This window comes from Gopherus flavomarginatus, chromosome 1 (assembly GCF_025201925.1).
Source record: "Gopherus flavomarginatus isolate rGopFla2 chromosome 1, rGopFla2.mat.asm, whole genome shotgun sequence".
Taxonomy (NCBI): Eukaryota; Metazoa; Chordata; order Testudines; family Testudinidae; genus Gopherus; species Gopherus flavomarginatus.
The window spans coordinates 172,921,356-172,933,037 of NC_066617.1; the positions used below are offsets into that span (position 1 = coordinate 172,921,356).

The 11,682-nt window shown below is 38.8% G+C and overlaps 1 protein-coding gene and 1 pseudogene across 1 annotated transcript in view; one reads left to right on the top strand and one right to left on the bottom strand.

The window, feature by feature from the left end:
• NECTIN3 (nectin cell adhesion molecule 3) overlaps positions 1–7,715 on the top strand; it is a 118,167-nt gene extending 110,452 nt beyond the window's left edge. Inside the window, exons 8-9 of the mRNA XM_050958879.1 lie at positions 5,314–5,376; positions 5,941–7,715. Of these exons, the coding sequence (XP_050814836.1) occupies positions 5,314–5,376; positions 5,941–6,117 (240 nt within the window). The 3' untranslated portion in view covers positions 6,118–7,715. The remainder of the gene's footprint in view (positions 1–5,313; positions 5,377–5,940) is intronic.
• Positions 7,716–8,695: 980 nt separating this feature from the next.
• Positions 8,696–10,107, bottom strand: LOC127055491 (60S ribosomal protein L32-like; annotated as a pseudogene).
• Between the last annotated feature and the right edge of the window lie 1,575 nt (positions 10,108–11,682).

Sequence of the window (11,682 nt, forward strand, 5' to 3'; positions counted from 1 at the left end):
CTTTGATTTAAAGTAATTCCAAGCCTCCTCCACATTCAGATCCTTGAGTTCTTCTGTCCTGTCCATTTCCCGAACTAATTCCCTTAATTTTTTACAGTTAACCTTTTTGAAATCAAGGACCCTAGTTCCAGATCTCTTTTCGTTTATCCTTCCATTTAGTTTAAACTGAATTAACTCATGATGACCTGAACTAAGGTTGTCCCCTATGACCAGTTCTTCTATGAGATCCTCACGACTCACCAATAACACATCTAAAATGGCTTCAGCTCTTGTTGGTTCAGTGCCTACTTGTGAAAAGCACATTTTCATTTTCATAAAGAGGTTTATGTCTTTGACTTTTATTTTAGCCAGCAGTATCACCAACAGCACGGTACTCAATAACATCACACTAGAGCATGACTCAGCTGTGATGAAGAGGGAGCAGTGTCTCTTACTGAATCACAGTATAGCTACTTCAGGTGTTTGCCTCCATGGAGATATTCCATTTTATCACTAAACCAATCTGACCCTCTTTAGGGAGTGACCAGTGTCATCTGATATGATTTGCTGCATTATGTGATATGGCTTTGCAGGCCTTTAAAAATCGTCACCAGGGAAAACTACAGTATAAATGAGAATCATGGAAAAAATTCTCTAGCGGTTCCACCAAAGTCTGATGTATATTGCCCATACACACACATTCCTCCCCCCATACACACTTGGATTTAGTATAATTGTTCTCATCAAAAAAGAAAATACAATGTGTTTTCATATCCATCGAAATAAACCCATAATAGTATTAGTAGTAAATAAGAAGAGACAGCTAGAGAAACTAATGCCAGATAACTCTGAGTGGGGAAGTCAAAAAGATATTGATGCCTGTTCTTGTCACAAACAATTTTTTATTCTCAAACCTTTCCTCAGTTTCTGGCATCTTCCCCAAGAGGTGATACAGTTGCGACAGACAAAACCCTTACTGATTTTTATTTTCCATCTCAATGAGTTAAATGCCAGCAGTCATTAAACCTGAGAGAGTTTGGCTACAAATGCATGAACTGCTGTCAGAAGTGTAAAACAAATTGATTGTGTAAAGTAGGGCTTCCCAGGGAGGGACAGTAGCATGAGGTAAGAGTTGCTCTCTTGTGAACAACTTTTTCTCCTGTTGACCCTAAAATTGCACAGGGAAAAAATTCAAGAGTTTTTTGTGAGCTTTATTGCTACTGCTCATCTAACAAACTATTCTTCTGACACTCTGCCTTAGTCAAATTTCAGCAACGCAAAAGATTAGGTTCACTGGTTACTAGACAACATCTTGTTTGCTGTAATCACTTAATGGAGGGAGAGAAGGAAGAAATGTATTAAAACAACAAAAAGATGAACTCTTCAAAGATAAATTGCTCGTAAATTAGGAAGGATGGTTCTGCTTGAAATTTAAGCTTACTCCTCAAACACACCGCGTATAATCTGGCACTGGAATGTGGATTTCGATAAAACTCAAATCATGGATTCTTCAGCTGTGGCCTGTCTAATTTTACTACTTAATAACAGGCTTCCTGACTCTGTTTGGAGGTCAGCAACAATGTCAGAATGGTCATCACCCAGAAGCAGCTGCTTGTGGGCTTTTCAAAAAGTACCATGATTAGCTCCTCTAATTTAGTGAAGTAAGCAAGTTGTACTTCTTTGAACAAGTAGTCAAAATTTATGTATTGAGTTCTCATTAGTACATAGGTGCTGGCATGGTCCTGTATTAATTTGTATTTCTAAATGGATTTGTTTTTTAAAGAAAAAGGAATGTACTTACTGAAATGGCACAATGAAGTTTTTCCACTGAAAATTTTATACCACCCAACTGTGCAGTTTGTATGCATAGTACATGGTTTACACAGAGGCAAAAAAAAAAATATATATATAGTGCAGAGATCTCTATTATTCTCTCTTCTCCCATCCCCCGCCCACTATCCCTTCTACAGCATAGATTTAAAAGAAAAGATGGGGAGGACATTGAGAATAGACTGACTGTCACATAGAACTTAGTTGTCCCTAAATGGGGTCCAGGTTTGCTCTTAAACCAATTAGGAGGAATGGCCCAGTGGTCAGATGTACTAGTTTAGGATGCTGGGAAACCCAAGTTCAATTCCTTGCTCTGCTACAGACTTTGCCACACGTCGCTCAGTTGTGGTTTGGTTTAGTTACTGGCTAACCTCACAGGTGCTGAGCGTATAAATACATTAAAGATGATGAAGTACTCAGATACTAAAGTAGCTGGGGCTGTGTCAATATGTTGCATCTCTCCACAATCAATGATTTTATCTAAAAGGAGGGTATGTCTGTACTTTTTGCTGGGGGAGGGGTGGGAGTCCCAGCTTGAGAGACGTATCCTCATTAACTTGCTCAGCTAGCACACTAAAAGTAAAGGGTAGCCACGGTGGTGGTGGGGAGGGGATAGCTTCCCTGAGTACAGGCTTACCAAAGATACTAGGCATGTATTTGAGAGGCTTGACCCCAGGGCTACTGTGCCTACATTCTAATTTTAGTGTGCTAGGTTGATCAGAGCTATTCTGAGTATGTCTCCTCAAACTCAACATCACACTCCCTGCTCGAAGTGTAGACGTAGCATGAGACAAGCCTATGCCTGATTTCTCAAAACTCATGTTTCAAAGAGTTAGCTGAATAGATGAATTAGTCTATGAACATTGTTAGTGCTATGAAGTCTCTTTGGGCTAGAAGACTGCAAAGTGAAGCAGAGTGACTGACTCAGATGAACTGTAGTCACAGGACCTATAGAGGGTGAAAGGAAATGGAATAAAGTGAGCCAGCAGTGTGCTTTGGTGTTGCACAAAACAAATTAGAACGCGTAATCCCCATCCTAAAGAACTTGCTGTCCACATTTGGCAACGTTATTGAGACATAGAATGCACCACATGGCAGATTTATCACAGGAAAGCGCTGGGGTTTAATGCATTATTTCCTAACTTGATGGATTTCATGTGACTAAGCTGTCTTGAATATTTTTTTAATTGCATGGGAATGAGGTAAGCTGTTATAATGGCAAAAGTAGATATAGTACAGGATGGTGTCCCTTTATACAGCAATATGAACTTTTACTGTATAAATAAGGGGTGATGTTAATCTTAGGTTATGTAGCATAAAATAGATACTTGGCAAGTGACCTGCAAAGGGCTATTTCAGTTTGAATTCAGAAAAAAGAGGGAATGAGACCTCATGCAAGTTACCACAGTGCAATGATTATCATAACTTAAATGACAGACGTTAATTGGATAAGAGAATTCCAGATAGAGTTTGGAAGGGAGGCATTTTTAAATACACAAGGTGAAACTTCAGTAACTGAGGGCCCAGTCTTAGCACTATAGTCAGTATGAATTTTGCCACAGGCTGAAATGGGAACAAAATGATTCCCCAACTAATGGTCTAACGCAGCAATCAATAGGATTTCTGTGTATTAACACAAGAACGTCATCCAACAGTGGTATGTTGACCAAGTAAGTTACCCCCATTTCTAGGAGGAAAACTACTCTTCCTACAGGCTATATCTTCTCAACACTTGGGTTTCCAGCCAAAATATCACGATCTCTAACAAGTGATGGGGGGCTACCTTAGCAAATTTGAGTAACAAGCTGAAGAGTGCTCAAGAGCTAGTTTTTGCTAATATTAGTTGTAGGAATTGTATTTAGCCCAGGAACTGGTAGAAAACCAGGCACAGGGAACTTAAAATGGAAGACCTTAATATGATGGGGGAGGCTACACAAGAGGTCCAGTAAAGGGGCCTGTGTTAGCCCCCTGTGTGTTTCTCAGACATTTCCACCTGCGAGGACACCCATGGAATACTAGTAAGACGACTTCTTGCCCACCATCCCAGACAATCCTCGCAACACCTGGAAATCTATTGGTGTACTGTACAGAGATGTTACATGCATTTATCTTAACACTCTTGGGTGCATCAGGCTGATAGTGAATAAAGGGGCTTTTACCAGTTCTAGTCTGTCTCCTTGGAAAAGAGATCAGTGTGATTAAGATTAGATGCTGTATTGCACAGAGAATTCTTAAGAATTAGTTTACACATCATCTGAGTTGTTCAAATAGGGTCTGTCTCAAGCTAAGGTCCTCGTCAGATGGAAGCAGTTGCAGTAATCAAATAGTCTATTGTATATAGTGTGGGAATAGTGCTATCTTCCTATGAATAAGTTTTGAATGTCAAATCTTACACATGGATAAATGATTTCATGTACAGGATACTGGTTTACCAACTAAGATCTACTGCTGGACTATATAACTTTATGTAATAGTAAACAAATGGGAAGATAAAGCATCACAGTGTACCTTTACTTAAACTAGTATAGTTTTAATATAAGCCTCATTGTATAATAGTAATTGTAATATAGTTGATAAGATTTAATGACTTCACTACAGTATGCTAGATAATAAATACCTGCCTAAACTCTTGTAAACCTCAGATGTGTTGTGCATGTTCTGTTCCTATTCTTGCTGTAGAGGCTTTTTCTGTTTTACCTTTCTATTGTTTGTTCTTTACTCTTTCTTCCTCTGCTTGTCTTCATTGCTGTCTACTATTGTCCTTTTCTTAAAACTCGGACGCTTTTGTGCGAGCTACTTGTTTTAAAAAAAAAAAAAGGGAATTTTATTCTGTTAGCAGTGTTGTGCAAATTGATTTAATTACCTAATGAGACTGCTTGGTCTTTGGAATGCATTCAGCAATCTGAATTCACTAATTGAGCATGTGCCTTACTTGTGACAAACTTGTGAATAAAAACCAGCACACATGCAAAAAATGTGTAAAACTAAAATAGTCTTCTGGGAGATGTTGACCATGGAAAATACTTTAAGTGCCGTAAAAGCATCTTGAGTAATTGAAAAACTGTTCAATATTGGGGTTTCAGTTTACAGATCACTGTTAAGTACCATAACAATGTTGCTTTGTTAGGCTAGTAAACACAGTCACAAAGTAAATTGTTTATGTAGTGTACACTAAATAAAAATTTCAGAAGCACCAGACTGAGATGCGGGAGTTTTTAGAGCATCAGTGGAGAAGTGGGCTCAGGTACGCCACCCATGGAATGTAGTAAGAGTCCAAGTCAGTATTGGTGTAGAAAATAAGTATATGGGTGGAGTGTGTCATAGTACACTTGAACTACTCCATTTGAACAAGCCTCGTCAACCTCCTTTTCCTCCTGAAAGATGCTCAGTTCAGACCTTGTCAAGGCAGAACGCTTCTTCTCATTTTATTGCCTGAACAAAGCACGTGTCAAACCTTTCTCCAATATTGCAATGTAAACTTTCACTAACTTTTTTTCGCTGCAGAGAGAACACTTCCCTTTGCAAAGCCAATACAGGGAGAGAGAAGCTGGGAATTTGCAGAACATAGTAAGTAATACGACTGTAGTGTTGGCTGAAGCCCTGAACCTTGATTAAAGAATCATTTGACTTATCTTGGTTCTTATATGGGTTTTTAGCTAAATTTTCGACACGAAGAGGTCCAGACTACTAGTCCATCCTATTCAGTAACAATTTGACAAGTAGAATTTCTGTCCATGTGGCATCTGAGTTCCAGACAATACAAATTTAATGGCTGGGAAATAAAAGACCAAAGCCAATACTTATATTCATGTTGTTTTGTAGTTGGCTTAATATGTGTGCTTTTTCATCGTCTGATGTTAGTTTTCCATTAATAGGAAACTGATTTTAGTCATAATATATCTAAGTTCTTGGAAGTAGATATTTTCCATGTCTCCTTTTTGTAATGTAAGTTATTTCATTGAATGACTAATGACTCAGGAACATGCATTAAACTATTATAAGGGGCTTATGGTAGAATAAAAGGTGAGTGCTGATGGTAGTAATTAGTCTTCACATGATGTGTTGTGGACTCAGTATTTGAAGTATGAAATTGCTGATACTTTTAATGTACTGAATTGTTTGTATTTTTAGAAAGCAGTAAATGGCAGGCAACTTAATTACGAAGATGAAAATCCATTGGGCCAAGAAAACCTTCAGCAGATGTACCCAGTTCACAAGCACATAAGTTACAAAGATTGGAGCAGCAAATACCATCAAAACCCAGGAACTGGAAGAATCTACATTAATCCTAGAGAACACTATGTATGATCGCTTTCCCGGCTGTGAATTTATATACAGAATAAATTGGTGTTAACTTAAAATTTTGAAAAGTCTGCAAGCTTAACACTTGTTGATTATAGGACAAGTACGTATCCTGTTGTGTTTTAACAGTGTCTAAAGAAGTAGGTACAGAGCCAAGTAACACTCTTTTTTTTGTATGTGGTGAGAGCTGGTGAGAAATAAGTAGGCAGAAAAGATACACATTTCTAGAACAACTGTTGCATTTGTGACTTTGATTGCTACTGAAAAAGTAAATCTGCATAGTGCTTATCTGTATTGTACTGTTAAAATTCCAATGTGTGTTGATAGTTGAAAGGATCCTTCAGAAGAAGACACTCATCTGTCTGTCTTTATCTCTCCAGATTTTAGTAATGCCAGCCCATTCATTTGTAATTCAAATGTGCGTGAAATGAATTTAGAATCTACTTCCCTAATTCTTTCTTAAGGATTTCTCTCTCCCTCTTCCCTCCTGCCCACCCCCGAAGTGGATATGCTTAATAAAATTACAATTTTATGTACAAAAAATGAGGTATGAACTGGAGGGAAAATGTACATCGTTTGTGTAAAGTGAGAAATTTGTGTCTCTGGGGTTTTGTTTAATCTTTTAAGACACTTTAGAAGCATCTCCACTGGTAAATTAATTTGACTGAGATACCGACTGTACTTGACCACAGCTTCTAATTCCCTCCCCATTACTTCTATTCCCCATTCCAATAAACAGTCAGGTGCTGGTCTGTTGTTGTGCTTTCTGGACCAATACTGCCTGCCTACCCACATCATAACTGTTGGTTCAATTCTTTTCTGCCACGAGTCTCAGGTCCCATGTTTGTTTTTTCTTCACTTAGCTGCCAGTTCACACCTCCCCAGACTCATTCTACCGAACCTACCTGCTAGAATCAGATCATACCTGTTTCTTATCTGGTTTAAGCCATTCCCACAAGCTCCACATGTGCACCCCCATCTTGCCCACTCAGATACTTCCAGCCACCAAGACATAATTCTTGGTGGTCTGGCAATAAAGTAAACAGGAGCTGTGGGTGCTAGGTACAGAAGAAAAGCAATCTACCTGTTTGCTAGGGCAATGTCTACTCCATAGTTGGCTGACACAATAAATTCCTTCTTGTGACAATACATAGAGCTTTTCCAATGGTAGCAATGAGGGTGGAGGGAAGAGCTTCACTTAGCTGCGAGCAGGTTTAATGATGTCTTCTAACCCTGATCAGAGCAGGTGGAACCAATAGTGTTGTGAAATAGCTAGTGAATGTGAATGGCTTGCCGAAGCTAGTACACCGGACCCTCGCTAGAACGCATCTATATGGCGCAAATTCATGTATAACACGGTTGCGGCCATGGATCCCAAATTTAATTACTTTAATTGCGATTCATTTTAACGTGGTCCCCATGTTAATGCAATACCGTGCATGGATCCCAAATCCCACGTTCTAGCGAGGGTCTGGTGTAATAACACAGGTGAAACTTCCACTGTTACCAACACCAGTGCAAACTGTATGCAAATACAATTTGTGTTGAAAAGGCATAGTGTTCTTGATGAGTACAAATAATTTTCCTGTCAGTTAAAGAACCTGTCAGTTAAAGACAGGCCTGTGTGGTCAATTTTGAGATTTTTTTTTATTAGTCTAATTTAACAGCCCAAAAAATGGGACATTGAGTACAGATGATTTTAAAGACTTTAACTTGGATACTACACTAGAAAGGAGAGTGAGTATTCTAGAACACAAAGGAAGTGTCTGAATAGACACTAGACAGTTTATTCTATAGCTGACTTTACTAGGACATTTGAAAAGAGTAAATGAAAATCCCACTGAGCATTTACTCACTCAAGCTAATTTTCATTCGAAGTGTGCGTGCTCATCTCAGACAAGGGCTTTATTGCTGTTTTTGTAGACAGTCAAAGATACTGAAGTATTTTGTAGCTGCTGTATTAGCAAATCATAAGTATGGCACAGAATCGTAGGCATGTATTGTGTCTGTCCCTAAAATTGTGACTAGTGATTCATCTACAACATGACTTTTATAAGTAACTGACTAATTAGTGCTTAAATTAATGGTATGGTAATTTATTTTACTGTAGTATCTCCAGCCTTTCATAACATGAATGTTTAAACAGTGAAAGTTACATATTGGGTGGTAGTCAAAGCATGGTTCCCACTGTAAGGGTTTCTTCGTGCTTTGATCCATCAGTTTGAAAAAGGAGTTGCTGTCTTTATCACTCCTAGTATTCTCCAAACATAAATTTGTCAGGTTTCCCAGCTCAGCTACCACCACCTTAATGTTTTTTCTATTGGTACCATTGAAACAACTTGCATAGCAATGCAGCTGAATGTACAGGGCTTAAATTCTGAGATGATTTCCCAGCGCGCGTGTGCGCGCACACATCCATCCATCCATCCATTCAAGGCTTCAGCTGCAGGGCACTGCGTCTTGGGGCTTTAGCCCTGAGGAGAGATGGGGGCACCAGGGCTCATCTCTGGTGGTCTCTGGCTGCATTTAAGCCTTGAGAATGTAGCTACTGGGAATTGGTAGACTGAAATTTCATTGACAATGCAGCAAAATGAAAGCTGAGATTTAATCAGACTTTTCATGCTGCATTTCATTGTGATCAGAGTGAAAAGTCTCTCCAAAAAATAAAGATTTCCAGTGTGTTTGTCCATAACCCGTTAACTTTTCATCTTTTGTTCTAATAAAATTTGATTCCATGACACAATCTCATACAAAGGTGGCAGAAGAGCGTGGCAAGATTGGTTCCAAGTACTGAAGGGGGATTTTCATTTTGCAGCTCTTGTGTATTGCCTGTCAGAGATGGAAGTAGGGAGACTGTCTGGCTTCCAGCATTGTTGTAAGGGGCCTGAAGTACAGGCATTTTGTGTTTGAACACCAGTTTATAATATGTCCATGTATACTATGTGCGATGCACTGTGGCAATTGGAAAAATAGGGAAGAGGAACAGTGGGAAAACCTGAGAAAGCAGCAGTTCTGCTACCATTGCATAGATGCGGAATACATGTGGCAGTTAGAAATAGAAGTGGAGAGAAGACAGAGCATCTGTCAGTTGACAAAATACCCACTCTTGCTTGTTTCTCTGCAATGACCCCAGTGCTTTTGCTCTGCCTTACATGATAGCAGATGAAGCAGCTTGGCTTGTTGCTTCATTTCTCACTGATCAATACTTCTCAGTTCACGAGGGCCCAGGAGATAGTAGAACAAGGAAGAAATGAGCAAGCATAAACTTGACGGGCAGAGAATGTCTTAACCACTGTTAGTTCTAGGAACATAAAAGGATGTTTGTGACTTTGTATCTGTTTCCCCTTCAACCATCTTTAAAAGGTCAGAATAAAAATAATTTGCATTTACTAAGCACTCTTGTGCTTATAGATCTCAAAGCTAGTGAGTGAGGAAAATAAGTGGCTGGGTACTTACTGATGACTTCATCCTGATGCAAGAGGAAATGCATGGGGTTTTTTTGTGGCTTTTTTGTATTGTATTAAATACAGTTACACAACAAAGGAGGAGCCCATTTATTCGTTTTCCTCACTGTGCAATCTGGCATTTGAATTGGTGATCTTGATAGCAAGCTGAGCTGCTCATTCCACAATTACCTTGTGGTTCTTGGAGGAAACTTTGTGAGCAATCTCTGCACAATAAGACTTGTTACTCATCATTAGCACCTCAAGTTCTTCGACGTTGCGGACCAGAAACTTTTTGAATCCTGTGGGCAGCATGTTTCATCTTTCTATTGCTACCATAATCAATGTTGGGCATCAAGATTTGGTCCTTGAACTCCTGCAAGCTCTGTTATCAATAGCTCTTGGTTTACACCAGTTGCACTTGATCTTGACATAACGATCTGACTGATGGCGGATGAACTTCTTGATTCTCTTCTTGATGATCTTAGGTTTCACCAAGGGTCTGAGGGCAGGCATGGTGTCATTTCCTAATGGTGGCCACCCTGAGAGGCAGCGCTGCATGTTGATGGGGACTAGGTATTGAAAAGGTCTATATAGAAAAAAATCGCTGCAGCAATGTTTAATCCTTTAGAAGTTGGGATAACTTCTATGAGAGAACTAAACATTCAAATCAGCGGCTGGAGGAAAATAATGAAATAAAACAAGATGCAGAAAAATGTACTGCAGCACTTGCTCATCCATTGTTAAAACTGGCTCTGCTGCCTCAGCACCATGTACTGCGGTGGCAAGTGCTGCCCGACAACTCAGTAGAGCAGATTCAAACTGAATTGTAGCCACTGATGTCTGTGCCTCCTTAACTCCTGCTAATAAATTCTGATACATTGCAAAGTATCATTACTTGGACGCGCGGGCTCCTAGGAAAAGTGCCCCCCTCATTGTCTTGTCCTTAAGACCATTTTCACTATACACGTGAATGGAAGTTTTGTTTGTTACAGGCCAAGTCTCTAGTGTACTTACGCTGAAGTTGGTGGAGTTACAAGAGGAATGTATTTCATATAAAAAATAGTCCATTTATGAGCTAAGATAACTGAAGTTGTACTACTTGCCCTTTTGCATGTCATCCCAGTGAGCGCAGCTGCAAAAGTTAGATCTGGATCCCAGCTGTCCCAAAGATGAAGTGTGTTTGGATCGGGCTGTGGTTCAAACACATCCTAAATAAAAAGTATATTTGCTGTAGGATGTTATCTGGCTGAAGTACTCTTGCACTACTTTACTCGTAAAAAAAAAAAAAAAAACTTTATGCAAGACACACAAATGAGACAGATGGCTGACAAGTATTTGTGAAAATTGGATTTATATAAGCGACAAGATATTTAAGGCAGTTGTTCGTGAATATAAGGTTTTTTTTGTTTTGTTGTTTTTTAAAACATCAACCAAACAAATGCTGAAAGCTGGAAAACCTGGTATGTGAGGTTGTGTGAACCTCATTAATTCACATTAGCTGGGGCTTTTATGGTAGATTACTGCAATTTGTGAAGCACTTGATAAATGTGCAAATATACCTCTATCAATATGCTCATGATCTTAATTGCAATTTAATAGTCTAAATATGCCGGTATTATATTATTCAAATGTTACACTAATACTGGAATACTACTAGGTTACTATTAACCCTATATTCTTAATTCCTGTGTGGATTGTGATTTAATTTACTTGCCTACCTATTACCATTGGCATAATGTATTAAATTGAATTTTCTTTACCTTTCTTTATGGCTATTGTTGATTTTTTACTAGCATTCTGTTAGTGAATAATCAGATAAAAACAATAAAATTAATGTTAACGCATAGAAAGGATTTGGAAAAATGTAGTTAAAGTGTACAGTAATAGACAAAGTGTAGAAGTAAATAAACTGCCTGTTTCATGTTAGTAATATGCAGTGTCACCACAGCCTTCCACTGCTAAATCTTAGGGTAGATAAGGAGAGGAAGATAACCAGTGCATTACAGAAGCATAGCAGGCTTGTTGATTGGTGAAGCAGGGTACTATAGTAGTTGGAGGTGAAGGGGATTATTCCATTGCCCTTAAAGTTTCTCTCTGCTTTATATACAGGAAGTATTGACATTTG